Source organism: Bactrocera oleae, chromosome 2, assembly GCF_042242935.1.
Source record: "Bactrocera oleae isolate idBacOlea1 chromosome 2, idBacOlea1, whole genome shotgun sequence".
Lineage (NCBI taxonomy): Eukaryota > Metazoa > Arthropoda > Insecta > Diptera > Tephritidae > Bactrocera > Bactrocera oleae.
Window position 1 is genome coordinate 78502985 of NC_091536.1, and position 23276 is coordinate 78526260.

The 23276-nt window shown below is 32.5% G+C and overlaps 3 protein-coding genes and 1 long non-coding RNA gene across 4 annotated transcripts; 2 read left to right on the plus strand and 2 right to left on the minus strand.

Annotated features, from left to right (window-relative positions):
- The first annotated feature begins 1110 nt into the window (after positions 1–1110).
- Positions 1111–2424, plus strand: LOC138857148 (asparagine-rich protein-like). Its single transcript, XM_070108899.1, has one exon. It carries the CDS (start codon positions 1111–1113, stop codon positions 2422–2424), a length of 1314 nt encoding a protein of 437 aa, XP_069965000.1.
- Positions 2425–6163: 3739 nt separating this feature from the next.
- LOC118682056 (uncharacterized) lies at positions 6164–7677 on the plus strand. Its single transcript, XR_004977726.2, has 2 exons — positions 6164–6434; positions 6796–7677. It is a non-coding gene; the product is annotated as an uncharacterized lncRNA (long non-coding RNA).
- CycB3 (cyclin B3) lies at positions 7387–9980 on the minus strand. Its single transcript, XM_014230426.3, has 2 exons — positions 9874–9980; positions 7387–9817 (listed from the first exon to the last, which is right to left on the minus strand). Exon 2 carries the CDS (start codon positions 9702–9704, stop codon positions 7998–8000), a length of 1707 nt encoding a protein of 568 aa, XP_014085901.2. The 5' UTR covers positions 9705–9817; positions 9874–9980; the 3' UTR covers positions 7387–7997.
- Positions 9981–11259: 1279 nt separating this feature from the next.
- Task6 (TWIK-related acid-sensitive K[+] channel 6) lies at positions 11260–22259 on the minus strand. The gene is made up of 6 exons (XM_014230397.3): positions 19727–22259; positions 17442–17724; positions 17125–17315; positions 16833–17020; positions 14365–14525; positions 11260–14282 (listed from the first exon to the last, which is right to left on the minus strand). Exons 1-6 carry the CDS (start codon positions 19851–19853, stop codon positions 14081–14083), a joined length of 1152 nt encoding a protein of 383 aa, XP_014085872.2. The 5' UTR covers positions 19854–22259; the 3' UTR covers positions 11260–14080.
- Positions 22260–23276: the final 1017 nt, after the last annotated feature.

A 23276-nucleotide genomic window follows, 5' to 3' on the forward strand; every position in this document is an offset into this window, starting at 1 on the left:
AGTTTTGGTGCAGCCGAAGTTAAAGCAGCCGAGTAATTAAAGATCTTGTTTTTTTTTTAAGAGAAATACAAACATTTATTTACATAATTTCTTTACATGAAGATTAGACTGATTTGTTGATTGAGTTTTCCTTTGGTTAAGTTGTGTTCGGGGTATGCGTCCTCTAGTTTTATTAATATTTCTGACTTATAATATAACAACTCACTAAGATGTGGACTAAAGGAAAATATAGACTAGCTTCTCACACTTTTGTAAGAATACTTTATTTTAAACTGTTGAGAGAGATGTCAAACTCGCTATGACCCGCATATATAGCAGTTTATGTCATGATTAAAAATCCTTAACATTTAACTGAAGTTATTGCGTATATGAGCGGAAGGACCAGCAGAAATCACGAAACCCATTGTGTTCATATTGGTAGATATATAAATACTTATATATAACAATCGATTATTTTAAGATGATCAATCAACCGTTAAATGAACGAAGCAATTACACGCCCCTACAACATGCGTGAGAGTATACAACGAAATATTGCTCTCAGAATCAATCTAATCGATATATGTATGTGTATAGATTCTGAGAAATACTCAACTCTAAGCACTGCACATTCATTTCTGATTTTTAAATGAATTGAATATTTTTTATATGCAATTTCGTCTATATTTGAAAATGTTTCGAAGAAGAACCGTTTGTGAAACATCTGAAAATTTTACTAAGACTTTGACTTTATTTTATTGAAAACACTTTCATCTCAACGGATCAACGGATGCTCGCAACATGCCATTGTTAAATATTTTTACGTAAATATATATAAAATAACATAGTCAGTTGAAGCTTTGGCCTTATCTTAGAAGGTATATAAAAATATATTGCAAACCGGTTTTGAGTGACAGGCTGAAATGTCTCTTATGGCCGGTAACTTAATATAATTGTTGATTTTGTAAACAAAAAGCATCAAATATGTCATAACTCGCAATGCTTAGCATTAATCGATTCCATATCAGTCGAACAGTTCAATACGGAGCGTAGATGCATGAACAGCATCTCAGTCGTAAATAATCGATGAGCTTAAACGCTTTCAATAGTGAAATGAACAATTTATAAAAAATGTTGTTTGAATATTTAGTCTTTGTGCTTATTGGGGTTACGCAAATTTACTGCAGTAACAGTATAATAAAACCATCTATAGAACAAGCGAAAAGAACTGATGGAGCCCATAGACGTTATCGCCGTGCAGCAGAACCACAATTTATTCTGCGCAGATATGCCGATGACCTCACGAACGCCGATGAATTAATATTCGGTGATCAAACACTTCAAGGCAGCCCAACTGACAGAATCATATCATCGCAACAACTCGATGGCCATCCAAATAATCAAAATTATCAGCAACAACCCCAAGCTAACAATTCGCAAAAGCCACGACGCAATCAGAAAACTCACAATTCAAGTGAACTGAAAATGAATGTACATTGCAATAGCGACAACATCATGTACCATAATAACAATGGTTTTAATGGCAATAACATGAAGAATGAAAAAAATAAAATGTTTCAAGAATATAGTGGCCAAGTTGGCAATATGCATAAGCACAATCGCAATAACGGCAATTTTAACCATCATAACTCTTATCAAGATATTAAATATAATGATGAAAATACTCGTAATAGTGCAATTTTGGACACCAACGTCAAAATGAACGCCGAGCCAAGTAATACAGTACCGATATTTAAACCAGCAGTAAGAGTGAACGCAATGCATGCACCAACAACCAAATCTATAACGCCTGCTTATATTACTCAGCCGCCAAATCAGTTACTTAATCGACATAATATTAAACCTAACAATTATTTATTAACAGAAATCTTTGCAAATCCAGTACCAACCACAATCAAGGCATCACCATCGACTGAATATAATAGAAGTCAATTTAGACGAAATACTCCCGACAACCCATTTCTCAATAAACATATGTCCCAAAATGAGTTTATGCAAAATCCATTTTTAGCAAATCGACAAACTAATGAAAATTCACAAACTTATTTAAATAATCAATCATTACAAAATCCTTTAGTTTCGAAGCCCACTCTTCAGAACCCATACATGTTAAATCCTTTTCTGCAAAATACAAAAATACCAATACTCTCAGGCCAGTCGCAGCCAACACAAGTTCCTGCAACAAATCTTGTGCAGTCTCAAATTGGAACTTCATCAAATAATTCGTCTAATTTAGTGAATGTTCAAAAGCCTGTGATACTTTCATCGACACCACCAAACACGGCATATCCTACTTCGAAGGTGACAAAAATAAGCGCAGAATTAAGTCGACTTATTCAAAATAAAGCGGTCATATTTCCAAATTCAATATACCTCACACAGAGCACTCCGAGCTCAGAGCACATTCTAGACATAAGACGTTAGTTATAAGTATTCAAGCTTACTATATAATAAAGAATTTGTAAACAATTTTATACTTAAATACAATACACAATAATTAAAGCAGAATGATTAAATTTTGTAGCCTTTACATTTATTAATCGTGAAGTGGCAGATGAACTCGTCGAGCTAACCCATAGTCATAGTAGAATCGGCTCTAGATATGTTAAAGCTTACTTTTATTTAAAGTCTACTTTATTTTAGTCATAGTCGATTGCGGGGCAAGGAAAAGTCTTTTAATATGTTACAAAACGCAAATAAATTTAAGCCCACAAAAGACACATTATTTTATCTAAATATTTTTCAATTTTTCTATGTCTTGTTAAACTTTTTACAAAAAATTGTTGACCCATACAAGTATGTATATACAGTACTATACAAGTATAGGAATAGTTTGCAAAAAAATTCTAATTTCATATGTATAATACAGTTTGTTACTAGTCCATTCAAAACCATATAACAACTATTGTGTTGCACTACGATAACATTTATACTAATCTAGAGTATTTGGCAAGAGCTTTAGATCCCAGAGAGTTAAATTCGTTACCACCATTCGCTGGACCGTTGGTTGAAATCGGATCTCTTTTCACCAAAAATCATACAAAAGCAAAAAAGAAAATTGGGAACATTGACTAACCGTTAAGTAGTGGCTTATATCTCGTCAACCAACATTAAGGCTAACACCAAAAATAGCGATAAATAAACCCGAAACCCTTTACAATAATTATTATTTTATTATTATTAACTCGAATATAAATTAATATATACACACATATAAAAATGTAACGGCAACAGTTTTTCATTTTCATTTGTAACCATAATGGCGATATCCTTTTGGCCGATAGCCACCATTAATTTCCACCGAAACTTCAGGAGCAGCATTTGGATAACCTGCATGATCATAATGAGGACGTTGAGGGCGGTATCCTTGTGTGTATGGTCCTTGTGAGTATTGTACTTGTGATGGATAATAATTTTGTTCGACATAAGGGTAACCTACATTGGGATTTTGATAGTAACCGTTTGGTTGAGCACCACCGCCGTAATAATGGTGATCATGGTGATGTAGATGATAACCGTCCTGATGGTTGGGGTTACCTGATGGATAATTTGTATATGGATCCAATACATTCAATAAAGCGTCAGCAATTTTATCAAACGTTGGTCGTGCCGAAACCATTGTCAATACAGTACAAGCGAAAATAAATCCTAATATAAACTTCATATTGTGGTAGGTAAAATTATACTATTCGAATTGAAACTTTGAAAGTTTTACACCGCGCTCATTGCTCTTAAAAACCAAACTGAACGATTTGGCTTCACTGATCTTTTATATAAACCCATATACGCATATTCATACACAGGGTGGTCTAAATCATATTTACTTCCAGAGTTATCTGAAACCTGAAAAATTGTGTACCGTCGATGACGTCACTAGTTATCATTTGATAATTGAAATATGTATGCTATAAATGAAATTCTTCGCTCCAAGTGATACCGTTTTTAACCGTTAAATCTCACTTAAACTTTTATTTGTAAGAGTGGAAGGAATTAAGGGTGTCTAGAGACGGTATTATAGAACTGTGTCACACTTAGTTGAAGCTACAAATCGTAGCATAACATAATTACTTCGATTAAACTTATAAAAAAGTCAGAATTTCAAGCATTATTTTGCTAATAAACTGGTTTTTGAACCACCGTTTCTATATGAACATACTAGGAAAACCCAAAAATAAGCTGACAATTTACTGATAACGTTCAAGTCTGTTTTTTTTATAATAAATTTTTCTACAAGGACATTGACTGATAGATTATTATAAAAAAATCAATTCGAGTCCATATCAGTAGAACAGTTCGATACGGAGCGTAGATGTGGTGCATAGCATCTCAGTCGTAAATAATTGATGAGTTGAAACGCCTTCAACAGTGGAATGAAAAATGTCATTTGAATATTCAATATTTTTGCTAATTGAGCGTACGCAAATGTACTGCTGTCACGATGTAATATAACTTTACCCATCTACAGAACATGCGAGCACAACTGATGAAGAGCAAAGGCGTCATCGCCGTGCAGTAGAACCACAATTTATTCTACGCAGACATGTCGATGACTTGACGAACGCCGATGTATTAATATTCGTTGACTTCAAATACTTCAAGGTAACAAAACTGACAGGGATATAGAGCAGTTTAGCCTTCACGCGGTGCATCCTGGATAACGTAAATGACCTGCAGCTTTTACGGTCTTTTGGAGTCCTACGGATTGCTAGATGGATCGGTTGAACCCTGGGCTGGTGAGTATTCAGGGGTGATACCCTGCAGAAATGACTGATGGGCTAATGCCAGGGGCGCCTTCATCCCGTTAAAACCCTGGCAAGCCTCGGAGTACGTTCTCCTCTTGTTATCATTAAGTTGATGTGGTAGGTGTTTGTTGAGATGACTCCTTCTTTGCGCTGGTCGGCTCTGAACGCATTGCCTTATAAGGGCGTGCGTCAACCCTCGCCTTAGCGTCGTAACTAAGACAACCTTGGGACCATATGAGGCGACTATCTTTCCAGGAGGTAGTGAAATCGAGTATCTGCTATCGGCTGGGGTCGGTTAATATGATGGTCGCAATTTTAATAGGCTCGGATGCCAATTCTAGGCACACCGTCTAGGGAGCTCGGACATTAACGAAAGAGGTGAGTCACTAGTGTATTTTATATGTGATGTAGATCTTTCTATTTGTAAACGAGTAACTGCCCTACTTTTGTGACAGCTAGCAGGGCGGAAGTCTTTGACATTACGCTAGCCTTGATCTCGGGATGGAGAGTTCTAGACGACAATTCCTTATCTGATCATAAATATATTGGTTTTAGCTTGAACGCCTCACACCCGGAGCTCAAAACCTATAAAATTTTCAGAAATAACAATTGGTTCCTGTATTGCAGGAAGCTTAGATAGTGACGACTAGGCGCTGAACAGGGCCGGACTGGCCAATTACAAATCCGAATAAAAGAAATTCAAGAGAGCCTCGTGGAGAGCCTTCTGCGGCAGTGTAGAGGGTTGTCATGAGTCCTCACGGTTTAGGCGCAAAATCCTACTCCATTGGGGTATCTGAGATATCCAGATAGTGGTTGGACAACGAGCAGCGAGGAGTCGTTAAAGCTACTCTTGGATGCTCATTTTCCGCTGAGTTATGCCATTATGACTCATCTACTACAATAAATATGAAATTAATTGGAAAGTAAGTTAGAGATAACCCCTCAGCCATTTCAATTTGCATTTGCCTAACCTCTTTGCATATAATCTCACTGTTGTTGTTGTGTTATTGTATAAAGAAATAATAACGCTACAAATGTATTATAATTACTCTCTGGAACAACCAAAGTCTACAAAGTTAAAGGTAATGTGGGTTTTGAAAGATAGGCGCGGTCCCGAGCGCTAATAGATGTGAATACGGATGAACTACGACAAACGTTTAAAATTTATAGGCATATATAAAAATTGCGTGTCACGCTTTCTCCGGGGTAAACTTCTAAGCTACTGAACCGATTTTAGTAAAATTTAAAACATTGTGTGCAGTTTGATCTAACTCAAAAGTCTCTTTTCTTAATTATGTTCAAAGTAAACCAATTCATACAAATAAAATATATATGTACATACATATGTATGAACACATTTCTAAGCATGAGTTCGAAATTCGAAAAAAAAAATTTTATAAGTTTCAGGAAAATGTCAAATGGAAAGTTTATTATTTATTCAATTGGCAAATATTTGTTACAATTTTTTTTTTTTAATTAAACCTCAAGGAAAATCGCAATCACTACTTATTATGAAAAAAGTGTACTATACATACTCGTACATATGTACATACATTCCTTGCCGTATATTTACATAAATAATGAAAGCACTGAAATTATATTTTTAATAAAAATTCGTAAATCTGCGTAAAAAAAATTAATATCAATTGCAGTTTACAATAAGAGTGCGAAGAGAAAATATGAATTCCATAGGTAGGTATATATACTTATTACATATTACTATAGGCGCTTAATCGATTTACACATACATATGTACATACCATACATGTTTACGATCGTATGCACGTTAATTCAGAGCAATCTTTCCCATTTTGTCAATATTCCAAAAAAGCATCGTACTTGTATAACATAAATTTGCAATTAGATACATACTTTTTGAAAAACTGCTCCAGCATCCTTGAACGTCTGCGCAGCTTGAACGTCTGCACATATGTATGTATGTACTTAATAAGCCAAATTCAAAAGAATAACTAATGTGTACTCATGTATTGTATGTATGTATACTTATATGTACATATATACATATACATATGTATCTACCTATTTTTGACAGTTTTTCTTTCTTCCGATGTCTGCAACTAATGTCCGTGCAAGCGCAGCTTGCGAATCAAGGAATAAGATATAATGGTTTCTTAAACATAAAACAGCCAATAAGAAGAGCCACAGCTGCCTTAGGTAGAAAAAATTTGTTGAAAGACAATTGCTGGAAGACGTTAAATGCATTGATTGTTTCTTTAATAATTTTTTGTTGTAGCGCATATAAAAGGTAACAGTTTTTATGAATCAAAGAACGATGAGGCAACCATTGCATTTATGAAAAATACATAAATACATACTATATGCATGCATTTGTAAACATGTGATAGAATATAGAAATATATGTTCCATTTATTCCGTAAAAAGAAAGTGCATATTAAGATAACATTTACAAGACATGAGTCGGATTGTTTTTCAACGTATATCTTTATTTAAAAAATTTCGAACACAAAGCCTCAACTATAAAAGTAGTAAGCGTAAATAAATTGTTAAAACTGATTTTGAATATGTTTAAAGCGAGTTGAATAAAAAAAACACTATGGGAACCATATGAAACAGATATAAATATTATAACAATTAAATTGAGATATTTGGAGACAAAAATGGCTTTTTTCAGTTGCTTTATGCTTTATTAAAATTTTCATAGTAGTAATAGAGTAAGTTTACAAAATTGAATTGCTTTTGCTATGGCAATGGACATGCGTAGGTCGTCCCTTTGCGTATGTCCCTTAAGTCAGGTGTAGAATTCCGCGAGTCCTCATTTTTGTAGCAGTAAACCATATTGGTCACTTGCTAGCCTAGCAGTGCGACTAAATGACATGAAATGTAATTTCTGAAATATGTTTAAATAATAAAATAAAAAGTGAGCATGCGTTTTTTTACTATAACAGCGCAAAAATTGCATTACGCGCAGTAATTTTTTTTTTTTGATTGCATAATAAAATTATAACGAAATACAAACTACAAACCGCAAATGCAATATGTTTATCAAATGTTCAGTTTCATTATTAAAATAACTTAAAAGACAAAACAAAAATATATATACTAATTTAATATCGATGTTGCTTAAATCTAAAAGCATTATATTTAAAGTTGCTAATTTTTTATATATGTTAATGCAGGTGACGTTTGTTAAAAGCTCAGTATGTCGTGATTTGGGTAGATTTCTTATAATAATGAAATGAATAAGTATTCAACTAAGTTAGCTAAATATATATTTTACGAGCTATTAGATTCATCAAGTTTTATGCTAATATTCAGGTCTAAATTGTTCTCAAATAGTTCTTCAGTTGTAAGTAGTGGGACTTTGGCAACCTCATGGAATATCTTATGTGAGTATTTACTACGTATTGTCTTTACTTTAGGTTTACGATGCAATGTAGCATTTAAAACGGGTACAATTTCAGCGAAATCTGTCAACAAATATCCACTATAGTATTCCAACGTCAATGTCCAGGGATTTGTATCGCCATCTAAGCGCAAAGCCATGAACAAAGCTGCACATGCTAGTTTCGAATCGCTAAAATGAATAGTTGCATAATCCATTAGCGACAATTCTAAAATATAGCGTGCTAATGTTAGCGTTGGCATTGAAACTTTGGCACAACGGGCGTAACGTCGTAAAAATCGATATGACAACGGTATGCCAAGATCATAATTTATAGTTCGAAGTGTCGTCATTTCCATACGTATCAATTCATTATGTTTATACGCGCCATCACATATATATAGAAAATCCTCAATTAAGGGCGGTGTTCGTTCATCGAATTTGCATGCAATAAAAAGTGCAGATGCACCAAGCAACTGCAGTACATCCTTATTGATAATGACGCGACATAAAAAGAGATCCACAATTTTTACCGCCAAATAGAGTGTTTCATGATTCAATTCGAATGTCTCTTGCACTTCGACCATCCAGTCAACTAATAATGTTCGCATCCATTTGGTCAAATGTATTTGTTTTTCCATATAATCTGTTACAGGAAACTCTTCCTCCCGTGATTTCATATAATTAAATATATCCATGGCATAGTGAGATACTTGAAAGATATCATTCCAGTTAGCCTTGTCAAAATCTTCAACGCCTTCCGGCACCGATGTAGGCGGCGGTTTATCACCGATTTCTTTATCTGGTGTACCTTCAACTTTCTTCTTCTCTTGTAATAGTAAAGCCGAACGCCGCTTTGCAGCTTCGAAATTACCAGATAAACGCATTGACTCGGAACTGGAAATATCTTCCAGTGCCGACATGTATAAGCTTTCTTCAGTTTTATTGAATTCATTAGAAATTCTTCGTACTGGCTTGTTGGGCAGAGACGGTTTTAATGGTACTGTAGCTAAAACTGGAGAAGGTGGTCGTGGAGCCAATACAGGCGGAAGCTCTAACTTTCGCGTTCTTAGTGTTGGCGGTGATGGTAAGGGTTCAATCTTCGGTTTAGTCCTTTTATAACTATCTTCCAAAATTTTAGCAATCGTTGATTTGGTAATGTTAGCATTTCGCGTACTCGCCCTAGTTGCCATTTTCTTTTGCAAAATATTACGTTCACACACGTCCATACTTCCGACAGTATTTTGCGTTTCTTTAAGCACTTGAGCATGTGTCCCAATTATGTGGGTTTCTTTTCTCTTTGTCATATTTTGGTTTTGCTTCAAATTCTCTTCAGAATGCAACTTACTCGTCGTCATTGTTGTTAGTTTAAAGTTGTTTGTGAGATTACCAAGCGCTGATCGCTTAACTTTTTCATTTTTAGCCGGACTATGTTCGGCTTTACGTTTGCCGCGCGTCTGGATTATATCAACATTTTGGTCCTGGACATTAATTGTGCCTCGCCTGGTAAGTGTTTTTCGTGGCTGAGGTAACAATGTGCTCATAGTTGACGTTACAGCTTGTTTAGAAACTGCACGGGTATTCTTTGTTGGCGCCATTTTTAATAAAATGCGTGCAATTTTCGTCCTTAAATCTGCGGCTCAATTCACACTGCGGCTGCTTTTGTCATCAATCATTCATTTAAAGTTCTGGAATTTTGGCTTTTAACTTCCTACAAAAAATAAATATTACACTACTTAAAAACTTAGTGTTATAGAAAATATTCACCTCCCAAACAAAATTTTAATTTCAAAAACACCTGGACAGAAATTATGCCGCTCTACGCTTAACGGCGTTAGCAAAGACACAAATGAGCATCTTTGCTGCACGGTCTAATGTTAGCTGCGGTTAATTGACGTAGGGTTGCATTTCGACTTCTACGTCTTTGTTTTAAACACCATAACCCGGACGTTACACGATCAAGAAATTGCTTTCAAGTTGCAACACACTCACACTTTTCTACCACCACACTCTCATTTTTCGAACTGGAAATCCGTCTTGAAATCAATTTTCTCTTTCAAGTCGACTTGCAAGTTGTCGATCAAGTTTGAACAGGTCATCACCTAGTTGTGCAAACAAATGACATGCAACTATCGGGAATATAAATCTTTCGTTATATTCATGGATTGATATCAAAATATAAGTTATACTATAATCTTTGTGCTGTTATTGATTATTAGCTTGCTTGCAGCCTACGTCACAGATGTCAATTCAAATCAATTTTGATAAGTAGTTTGTGTGATCAACTTGAAAGCTTGATCATGTAACTGGAGCGTAAGACAAAACTAATTTTAGTAGATATTTTTCGAAGTTAAATATCTTTTTTAAGAATTTCCTATGGTATAGAATATAAATTATGCAATAGTTGGTATTTAAAACTAAAAATTATAGAATCAATCATTCTTGTATCAAACAAATGTTGCTTGTTAAGTTGGTAACGCAACTGTTTCGGAATGTTATGGTTGATACAGATAAAACTTTTGCTTCGCTTTTCTTCAAACATTTCTCACACTAACTACAAAAGAGTCACAGCTCAAAAGTTTTCACAATCAATTTATTTCAATAAATCAATTATTAGTACACTTATTTACCGATACAAGACATTTCATAATCATCACTATCTTACTTCACTGGAAAATCACCGTTAGGTCTACTTATTGTGTAAATTGCGTTGTTGTTGTTGTTGTTGTAACGGTAGAATTTTGCCGAGTTGACAGTCCTTGGTCGGATAAAAATCCGGACCCGTTGCGGTTACGTAGACCCGACTGTCGCGACTGTTAATTGCCGCGCGCGCCTCTCTTGTGCAATATCAAATAAAAAGTACTATATGTAGTTTAATTATTTGTATTATTTGACATGTGTCACTTTCGATGAAATATTCGTGACTTTCACACTGTTATTCGATGTTTTAACAGAGAAAAAAATTTCAAAACGTAAAACAATATATTTTTTATAAACAAGTTAAAGATAAAGCCGAATACCTGCTGCTTGTGCAAAACAACTAATGGAAGCAACTTACCAATGTTTTGCCCGTATTCCTCCCAGTTAAGAGGTTTTCTTATAAAAATCATTCTCTTTAACAACTTTAAATTATGAACTAGACAAACGAACCCATTTTTTCATAAATGTAAATTTATTTGTATTTTCCAGTGTTCTCTATATTACAAAGTCTTTCAACGGATTTTTATTATTTATTTTTTATAAGAAAAGAGAAAAAATTGCCTCTTCATTTGCGAGTACTGCTCTTCAATGCTATATGCATTTAATATACATTAACATGGTAAACAACTGCAAACACCTATTTTCATAGGCACGTACATATCTACTTAGAATATTTTTTTTTTAATTTTAATATACATATGTAAGTATAAAAACTATTATAATATAAGTAATTTCTAATGGCAAAATTTTTAAAAGAAATCGTAAAAATGGGAGTGGCTTATATCTACCAAAAATTTGGCCTCGTTTATAATAATGCATTTTTGAATATAAAACTTTTTTCATATAAGAAAACGATTCAGCTATTTCAAATGAAATGGCAATGTGCTAAGTATACATATTTGTAGTACAAAAAATTATAGGTGGCTTAATAATACTTCAAATAAATAAATAGTTGATTATACATTTCATAAACGAATATATAAATACGTTTCAATGTGTATCTTTTATATTTTCATACATAGTATGTATGTATGTCGACCGGAATTACCAAGCGCTACTAAGAAATAACTGTAGAATATTTAAACTTATTTGGATCACATTACCATTTCATTTTCACTCGTAATTTAATGCGCCTGATTATTAATACCCAATTAGATATTTATAAATGTAGTTTATTAAATATTTATTATATACCATAAATTCGATAACTGATGAGTCTTGAAAAAGAGTCGATGATATTAAATTTTGAGTAGTTTAGTTTTATGCATATATTGTGTTCGTACCTACATATATACTATGTATATACATGGATATGGATACATATACTTGTTAAGCACAGTTATGTACGCATAAATATCTATGTATATGTATGTAGGTAGTAAGGTATTTCGAAGGTAACGTTTTTTTAAATGATATGAGTTTGGAGGTGTGAATGAATGATCTTTACTCCCATCCTTTGTATCTATCTAAAAAGTATTCGCCTGAGTTTTGCGAACATATAAATTAAATCCAGAGTTTATTAAACTTTTAAAATAACATTAAAAAATATAAAATAATAAACATTATAATAGTTGATTAAATTTTTTAAATAACATTAAAAAATATAAAATAATAAACATTATAATAGTTAAATAATTTGACTATTCTGTTCAAACTTTTGAACAATGTACGGTATTTGAACTTTCTAACCTCTAAGGCAGATAATTAAAAATAATTAAAAAGGTAAAACAAAATTAAAAAATAACTAAAGTATTTATGAAGTAAGTTAATAATTTTCTTAATTATATTTTAATACGTAAGCTTTAATTGTTTGTATGTGCCAGTTTAAAATTTGTACTCCTCTACATAGAGTATTCTTACTATGTGTTTGACTTTTGTATCAGGTGATGAATTTGGCAGTGATAGAACTGTTTTCATATTTTCTAGTTAACAAAATAACGTTTAATAGAGCGATTTTGAAGTTTACTAATAAAAAAGTTGTTATATTGCATCAGGAAAAGAAAATTGTTTTTTTTTTTTTGTTTTTTTGTACACCCCTTAACTGAATAGTTTTTTCGTATTTATTCAAAAAACAGTCATATTAAAAAATGTATTTTGATTTTTATATAACTTTTGTTTTTATTTGGCGAAGCTGTAATTTTCTTACAAAAGTTATTCCTACTTACCGATTTAAACAGAGTTAGATCGCAGCCTTTGCCGAAAAAAGTCCGGGTCAGTTCCGGTAAAGTAGAACCGGCTGTTGTGGGAATTAGTGTTATTATTGCGCACATTTAAATTTACATACTTTAAGACAGGTGTTAGATATATTGATCTTATAAGTGATCGATGCTCGTTGTAATCTTTTTTATAGCAACATTTTTATCTGGCTGACCATATTAATATTAAGCAATTTTGGAGGCCACTTATGGCCTAGTATGGTTTATGTAAATTTGAATGTTCTTTTGCGCACTCATTTATAACAAACATCACTTTATGTGAGAATTTATAGGTTGTCGTGTTATTCCTTCTATTATAAAAGGGTATATTCGTTAATTGATTCATTGAAACTATTGCAGCGTGTGTGCAAAGAAATAGATAAAAATGAGCGCTTTTGAATAACTACATACTTGTGGGTATTATGCATCGTGTTCTCATATTTTTATAAATTAAAGATGTCTTAAATTAAGTCAAAAATACTTATGTGGAAAAAATTGAAATGTTTTAATTACATCTCCTCCAATCGTAAATAATATAAAAATGAAAAGCTTCACCAATTTTATGCATAGATATCTCAGCAAAACTACTCATCTTCAAAGATTTTAATAACAAAAGTCTAAAGTATAAAGTTAAAACTTCTTTAATGGACTTAATAATAAAGCGCGGAATACCTTAAGCTATTAAGAGAAGCAAAAGTGCTTATTATATGAATTGCTATATTAAAGAAATCTATTGATTGATAGGCTTTCGCTAAGGTTTACACCTACCTAACTAATTATAAGTATTTTCTTCAAAATGTTTCTTTAATATTTACATACATATTCGCAAATGAAGTGCAGAAAATTGCATAATATAATCTGCATTAGCTTGATGGCGCCGTAGCTACCCAACAACTATTTATAAATATTGAAACAAGTATACCACATACACAACGGTACCGCCTGTACGTGGCGCACCATAAAGCGATGTGAAAAGCTTAAATTACCGGCGAATCAAAAATTATTGTATTTAAGCATACCTATTAATAAATGTATGTACCTATAATACTTAAATTATTTTCATTAATAGTAAGTGTATTTTAAATACGAAAAGATAGTAGCGATACATTGCGTTTGAGTAATTGTCTGTGTGGTTTCGAAGGCGAGATTGATGATGTATCCACAATATCGAGCCCGTCGGCATTGAGGCTGTGTGCATCGTAGCTTAAGTCCTGCATTGGTACAACTTCCGGCAATAAATGACGTATATGCGAGGGTGAGCGACGCGCTTTGTATTGATGCCTTTCATACATAGAAATTGTATAGGATATATATAGATTAAAATGCAATAATAATAAACAAAATGCAATTCGAATGTACTCACGTTTTATGACGATTTGCACTAAAACGTGCACAGCTACATGAACACATGGATGTAGTTGAGCCACTACTATTTGACTGAACTTCATGACCTTCATATCCACTTAAAATGGACCCATTTGCTGTAATGACGTCACCTTCTAATTTAACAGCAACTTGTAAAGCCTGAAAATTGTTTACGAAACCGCCCTTATTAGTAATTAAAATTTATAAATGCACAGTTACATGTACATATGTATGTATATCATATTAGGAGAAATCATAAAAAATGTGTTTCTGAAATGTAGAGTGTTTGGGTCTTTGATACAGGGAATACAAAGTTTAATTAATTAAAAAGAAAACTTTTACGATTTCTTTTTTAACTAGTTAAGATAAATAAATTAGGAAGCATTTTATGTATGTAGGTATGTTTTCAATTTTTCACAACTACCTTAAACGTATACATATTTTATATAGAATTAAACTAATCATGGCGGAATTTGTGACTGAATTTATAAAATTCTAGTTGCTTTGTATTCCTTGTGCAATGTTGGCAAGTGTTGATATTTTTAACTTAAATTAATAAAATAGTTTTTCGTAGTATTTTTGAAAGGAGTTTATATGTTTTTGTAGCAATAATATAGTACATAATATACAGTAGTTTGTTATTTCTTCTTTGGATTGTTTTGCACTTGTAGTTTAGGCAGGTATAGAAATTTGAGTCTCGGGCTTAGGTAAGTATTAGAAAATATTGTATTTTTATAATTCATTATTATTAAACATTTATTTTAATTTTTAATTGAAAAACCGCAATCACCTCTTTTGTCCAAATATTGGACTTGGTTATAAACTATTGTATTGTTCGTGGTCCAATATACATTTTTGTAAAGAAAATTAAAAGAAAACATATTTTTTTGCATTTATTATCTTTTTTATTGAAATTAAAAAATAATAAATAAAAATTAGACGGAGAAATATTATAATTGTGACAAGGAATATTATTATTATAATATTAAATTTGTAAACTTTTTATTTCAAAATTTAAAATGTGCAAATTTTAACGATTCTTTTAATAAAAATGCTTAATATTTTTATATATGATAATGTAAAAACGATTTGAAGCATTGGCATGCAAGAAAGTACCAAATTTTAAAAGTTGTAATAATTCAACCCAGTGTATTAATGATAGATATAGTTTTTTAAAAAATATGAAGCGGCAATTGAAATTTACAAATTAAAAATTATTTATAATTATAAGAAAAACACATTTTTATTTTTTGAAGAATCTATATATACATTATTATGAAAATTCTACTACTTAATTTTCTCAGAAAAATTTATATTTCAAAATTTTAGTTGAATTTTTTAATTCTGGTGTAGCGTAAATTTTCTTTGTAAGTGTAAGTGGATAGGAAAATATTTATGTAAATCGTGCATTGCAAATGAAGACCCAATTTAATTTTAATTACATGCATAAGCCTTTAAGTACTTTTTTTCATAGAAATTTTGCATCCTAGTTAACCAAAATATTAGCTCACTTAAATAAGAGGATCATATGGCATTTGACAAGAGTGCTATACAAGTATAATTACTTTTAATATCTTATTTTACCCAGGAGTCAATGGAATATACATATGTATTTGAGAAATTAATATTCCAATCAGTTGTGTAGTAATGCCAAATTAATGTATTTTTTCGGATGTAAGTTAGATTTACCATCTAAATAACATACAATTATAAAATACAAATATAATCTAATAAAAAAATAATAGTAATACAAGTATGTAAGTAATAGTATAGGTTCTGCCAGCCACGTGCGAATACTCGCAAAATAGTTTTGTGTTGCACTAGCACATTTGCATTTTTTTTAAAGTCAAACAATATTATAAGCATATAAAAACCCAAAGCCTAATAAAAGGGACAATGACAACTATTTTACTTGTTATGAGACTATGGATCTTCCATCAGGCTTCCACCATTTTGAAATAAATATTTACTCGAACCGGAAAATCCCTATTATAAATCAACAAATCGTAAACTGTGTATATATAATATTAAGTTATTCAAAATATAATTGTAAGAATTTATGAAAAACTATTGGAAAAAATGGAAACACCATAGAAAAGACTTTAAATTAATTCAACCTTTTGAATCTTAATTAATGCTGCTTTCTTGATTATAAGAACGAATTCACTTCCAAAGAGATAGATTCAAGTAAATAGCGAGGCAATAAACGAAACTTTATTTAAACTTTATGACACTCACTTCGCAGAATATTCCGATCTGCCATTTTTTTAATTTATGCAAATTGGAAAAAAAAATTAAGGGTTTATCTATTTCTAGAGGAATTCAACATCAATAATCGAATATTAAAAGAGTTTAAAGTTGTAATAAAAGAATTGTAAAAGTATTATCGAAAAATCATATTTACTAATAATATAGTAATGAATATAATAATGAATATAAATTAGTAGTATTAAAATGATTCTGCACCTGCATAGCTTGGGCTTCATCTCTTCGTTCATCCTCCGTATTCATTGTAACAAACCGCAATACTAGCAGATTCAGCGAGGCGGCAACAATTGCCAAACCGAACAATATGAATATCAATGCGAACATTACATATTGCGGTTTGTTGTTGAGTGCATTATCTTTTTGTAAAGCTACCATATCTCCAAAACCTAAATGAAAACCAAATGCATTTATACATTTGTATGTACATATGTACGTAAAGTGATAATTTCATTTTGAAAACTTTTACATCACATTTATGGAAGAAACTCACCTATTGTAGTTAAAGTAATAAAGCAGTAATATACTGAATCGAAATAGCTCCAACCTTCGTACCGTGAAAAAGCCGCAGCACCACCAGCTATCGTTAAAGAGCTCAGTGTTGTCACAACGCATATTAAATCTACTTCAGAAGCTGCAGTTCGTTTACAACGTAGTGACTTTCTCACTGCTTGTATAACATAGCTGTATTGAAAAAATACGAAAGCAAAATGTTAAAGAAATTATTTCACAATTAAATTTGCAAATACAAGGCACATAGAAATATTCATGTTATTTGTAAATATATTTTGTATTTAATAGGCAATTAACCTGCTCAGTCTATTCACTCTTTCTCCAATACTTTGGAACATCACAAGGCCCAATGGTATCCCCACAATTGCATAGCACATTGTGAAGAGTTTGCCACCGATTGTGCTTGGCGTGGAATGGCCGTAACCGATAGTCGTTAACACTGTTGTTGCATAGTAAAATGCACCAGTGAATTTCCATTGTTGACCAGCTTTGTGTGGTTCTGACTTAAGCACAACTGTCTCCATCACTTTGAAGTCCTCTTGTGAAATATTGTATTTTCGTATTATCATATCTTCCACAGCTAAAAAGTAATAAGCAGAATTAAAATATGGCTTGTAAAATATTATACATACTTATTTATTTAATAAATTTATATATTATGTAAAAACTTCTGTTGGAAATTCTGAGCAATTCTTTGGGTTGAATCGAACCACCCGTAAATCTAGAAATTTAAGTGAAAAACTTAAATTAAGTAAAAAACAAAGAAAAAATGTTAACTTCGGTTGCGCTGACGCTATCATACCCCTCACTATTACAAAAAAAGCTATTCATGCAAAAACTTCATTTTGATCGGTCAGTTTGTATGGCAGCCATACGATATAGTGGTCCGATATTAACAATTTGTTTGGAGATTTTTAGGGAAGATATCTAGTCAAATAAAAAAGTTTTCCGTACAAGGACTCCATTATGATCATTCAGTTTATAACATATAGCTGCTGTATGCTGCAATGGTCCAATATCAGCGGTTGCTACAAATGAACAGTTTCTTGAAGAGCAAAATTTCAGATCGGTTTCTCAAAAACTGAGGGACTAGTTTAGCTCGTGGCGCTGATCACTGATATATATATAATTTATAGGGTAGACGACGTTTCCTTCTGTGTGTTACAAACTTTGTGACAAACTTAATATACTCTGATCAGGGTATAAAAAATTGGTCCGGAAGTTTTTCAAAAAACGGAATAAGGTGTACTTCGGGTATAGGTTTTGATTTAATGATTAACTTTTGTGTAAATTGTAAATTGTATAATCAAGAAAATATTTCTAGGTGTCAATAAAGCAGAAGAGCGGAAATCATCATATTGGATATAAGGCGATTGGGGGGGCATATGAACCGATTTCATTAAAGTATGAGTTATAGGGGGCCTGGAGGAAGTTCTGGTCTGATTTCATTTAGTCTTTATATTAAAATAATTATAATCGAAAATTTGTTTGCAAGCACTTTTAGGAAGAAAACTCACACACTAATCGGTATATTCGACATACTTAAAGTCTACTAGCATCACGAAAATCATTATATTAGCAGTAATGGGGGCTAGGAGAAGTACTGAACCAATTTTATTTATTATTAACATAATATGGCCACTTAACTTCATTCAGTTCTCTTAAAAATTTACTTATATTTTCTGGTTAAGTCAAGTATAAGCACGGTGGTCCACATATTCGATAACGGGGGGACTAGTAGAGATAAAGTTCGAAGTTCTACTTCGAAATCTTCATAGATGCTTGATTGATATAATATAAGGTGAAATATCTGGTGGAATATAAAATATTGTTATGCATATAGGAAATATTCAGTTATATTCAGTTTTAGCCAATTTATAATGGTCCAATAGATCCTACAATATGATGTTTCATATAAAAGTAGGATGTGACAGTCTTATTATACAAGGGTACAAGTACCGTTTTTCCACCATTTAAAAAAAATGGATTCAATATAATTGTATCTGTTGCATGAACGAACGGATAGCAGACAGATTAGACAATGCACATGTGAAACCAAAAACTGAAAGGCCAACAATATTGGTCGTCGTCACATCTAAACTAGCCTTGTATCACCGTTGGATGCCATCCTATAAGATGTTATGCACTTAAATAATTGCCATCGATACCAATTCGTTCATTATCAATTGACGTCAACAAAGTCAACTAACAAAATCTGTTCAAAAAGCCACTCGTACAAAAGTGCACGAGAAAACTACAAACACATCGTGCATGTAAGTGACTAGCCGGATGCATAAATGTAAATAAATGTGTGTCAATGTATTCGTAACCCTCTCATGCATGAGAGCACCTTAGCACAAGCACATACTTTATTTAATGTGCTTACAAAAGTGGGCCACTTGCGTTTGTCGTCTTGCCGATTTATCTACATATGTACAAGTACATATGTATGTAAACAGGCAGCATTTAAACGTATGTATGTATATGTCTGTGCATATATACATAGATAGTCGCGTTTTCCTACAGCTGGATATATTTAAGGTTGCTAAGCATTAAGCTGTTACTGAAATATTGATACTCACCTTGCAGTGCTTCCCAGCGCCGCTTTTCCGTTTCCGATTCGAGCGAGTCAAATACAGCAGCGCCAACTAGTAAATATGTAAATGTGCACACGATCAAGGATATCGTGCGAACATTTTGTTTCTTCATTCTTCATTTAGGCGAAGTGTTATTTTTAGCTTCATTATCATTGCGATTATAATGAATACTTGTATTTCCTATTTGAATATTGAAAATACATTGCTTGGCACCGTCTAAACGCTAAACGCCAAGCCCATTCAAAAAACGTAGCAATTATATGTATGTTTAGTGAGTATGATTATATCCAATAAATATATGATATTGCTCAGTACTTCTTTATACACTCATTGACAGCTGAATTATGTTTTTGTTGTTCTGAAGATAACAATCCTCCAAATATGTCGCTATTTGTACGAAGCTGTATCAACCGTATGATTAACGAGTTTTCGGTTTTAATGTTGAACTGTTATTACTAAATTTTTCTTTTTCTTTTTTTTAAGTTGCAATGAGTTTTAATATGTAATTCTTTTACTTTTTTAATGAACAATTCACCACTTTAAACATTTTTAGTGTAGAGTTTTTAGCACTTATCTCTAGATATTGAATAAGAATACTTCTGTGTATACATATGATCTTCTTTTTCCACAAGTTTTCATGCAAAAATGCATTTTCTCATAAAACACTATGTAAGAACATACATACTTTCAATAAAATTCATAGATATAAAATATGTATATAATGAGTAAAAAGAATATCACGTGAATATAGAAAGGCGCTATAGATGCGTCGTCTGATGTGTTATTGTTGTAGCGGTAGATAAACCGAGGCCGTGCCGGTTACATGGGCCCTGTAGTAAGATCGAGTTTATATACTTTATTTCTTTTATTCTTGACGTTTCTTATTAAATTCTCTCATATCCTGTGAACAGTATAAACTCTCATAGAACGTCTGATTTGACTTGATGACCGAAAAAACCAAAATTCGTCCAAGGCACTGAAAGCTTATAGCAAGTGTATGAATTAAGCGTTGGCATGCTTGTATTTGCTTAGCAGCCAATGTAGAATTTGTCCGTCCGGGTCAAATTTGATCAGATAGTACATATCAAACCACCCACTTAACCTAACCAGAAGTGGCACAATACGACATACACAGATTCAAAAATAACCGAAAAGGAATGGGAAAGGAATTGTAATTAATTCAATTACAAAAATCTAATATTTACATATATGCCGCATTTTTTCTTTTAAAGCATCTAAAAGTGAAAATAATGTAAGTTTCGAATATGTTAACTGCCGCTCAGAAGGATAATGAAACTATTTACGTTGCACTCTACGATGACCTTGTGTTATTTTTAAGCGAATACGAGGTTAACAAAGTATACATCTTACAAAACACAACTAAATATACGTCACATTTATACAAATCGCTTGTGCAGCTATATGACGGCGAATTTACCACATTGCAGCTAAGCTTCGTAAAGTTTCAACACAGTTGCGCCTGTTGTTTGTTGGTATTTTAGTAACAATATCACTATCGTTAGTCTTGGTGGCAAAAGGCACAACACCAGTAGCGTCGAAATTATGTAGCCTTGCCATGTAACAGCGGTGGACCATTTTAATTATTCACACATTCATGCATACATCTAGAATATATTTAAATAACAGCTTTGCGAGAAATCGTTCGAAAATTATTCAAACTACTGCACATGTTACCAACAAACTTTGCCACATATTTACTGCAAAAGCTACTCCACCAAATGCCTGCTTGCTTTACGCTTGTCTGTCTGATTTCACATAGCTACAGTCACATAAACATATTGAAAACCGCAATGAACTTTATCCCGATAGACGTCTTTGAGCAAAGAACTCACGAAGGCATGGTGCCGACAGTTGCATCATGTCCTTAAAGGCTGAACAAACGGTGAAAAGTTACTCTCTTGCCGCTGTTTTTGAGAGTCAAATCTCTGCTCTCAGTAGCATCTTAGTAGCATTTGATTTGTACTGCGAAGTGACAGGAAGATGGATGTACATAAACTAAACATACATATTGATAGCGGAACAATAACAAGAATAAGCATAATATGAACAAATGGACTAAGCTAATGTATTATAACTAGTCGGAATACCATTTTCATTTGTTGCTTTATTACTTATTAAAGAATATTAACTATATTTAAAGAATAGTGGTAAAGTTGAAATGAGTAGCTGAAAATAAAATAAAAATGGCAAAACGTCAACTGAAATATTCGCAGACAGCTAATTTTATAAAAATGACGAAATATTAACCATCATATTAGCATTAAAGGATAGATCTTTGTATTGATTTCGATCGTTCAGTTTAAATGGCAGCTATATACTATATGGGCCCGATCGGAGCAATTTGTACGGATGTGGTCTTGCTTTTGACAATAATCTGTGCCGAATTTCGTGAAGATAATTTGTCAAATAAAAAAGAGCTAGACACTCTGATCATTTATATATAAACTTTACCTTCTTACGTGAAAATATATAAGCAGTTATCGGTTCATTTGAAATAATAATATAAAGTGGAATAAAATTCGGATCTTTCGTATTGAATGAATTGATTTGATTTAACGGTTAAACACTTTTGAAACTCATCATAATAAGTAAATTAGTATAAGCAAAGCCTAAGACAGCTGTTCCCTTGACTGTCGGTTCTAAGTGCCCGGAACAGACCCAGATTTTTATCTGGCCAAGGACTGTCAACTCGGCACCATTCCTCGAAATTACTTCAGGAATGTTTTCTGCCGCTACTACAACAACTTAGAAAGCTATTCAGGCATGAAGCTTAAAAGAAACTCCAGTTTCCATACTTGGTAAATTTAATTTTTATGCTGCTCAAATATTTGTTTTCGCATGAAACTCTCAAGCAAATGGGTACATACATTTAGGCGCATGTATTACATGTATGTGTAAAATGGCATACTACAACTGTATATTCATACATACTGTATATGTATTCATATGCATGTACTTTTGTAAAAGGATAATCCTTCGCAAACTTTTAATTCGATTGCACCATACATTAATTAGCATTATTTTAATAATTTTTTTACAAATTAAAATATTTTAAAACACTTCGAATTTGAAAGCTACATTTTTTTAGCGAATACTATTTCGTAATTTTCACTTCGCTTTATTATTCGCTTGACATGAACAACATTGCGAAGAACTGGTTTAGTTCATATATAAGACTGAACTGCTCACATTAATTAGTTGAATTTAATTAAAAAATTTCTCATTCGATTTGTGCTCAAAATATTTTATATACTCGTATGTATTAATATTTTATTAATACTTTAGAATTTTCTTTGCCGTCGTGTCACATCGCGCCGAATATCGTTTTTACCTTTGTAAGCGAATGCACGCGCTTTGACTACTCAAAATTACTAAATCGAATTCACTTTGTATCCTGTGAGCACAGCATACCATATTGCTCCTCACAGCGTATGGTGCTGCCGCTGGTGATGCTGACGCTAGGAGAGCAAGATGCTCTCTTTGGCTGAATAACAACTGAGAACAATCTGTCAAC

Bases quoted from the DNA above. Each gene is read 5' to 3' on its own strand.
- LOC138857148 (XM_070108899.1), top strand. From the start codon at position 1,111: ATGTTGTTTGAATATTTAGTCTTTGTGCTTATTGGGGTTACGCAAATT.
- CycB3 (XM_014230426.3), bottom strand. From the start codon at position 9,704: ATGGCGCCAACAAAGAATACCCGTGCAGTTTCTAAACAAGCTGTAACG.
- Task6 (XM_014230397.3), bottom strand. From the start codon at position 19,853: ATGAAGAAACAAAATGTTCGCACGATATCCTTGATCGTGTGCACATTT. The intron at 17,725-19,726 runs GTGAGTATCAAT...ATTACTTTTTAG, and splicing joins GCGCTGGGAAGCACTGCAAG to CTGTGGAAGATATGATAATA. The intron at 17,021-17,124 runs GTGAGTTTCTTC...GTTTTCATTTAG, and splicing joins TATTACTTTAACTACAATAG to GTTTTGGAGATATGGTAGCT.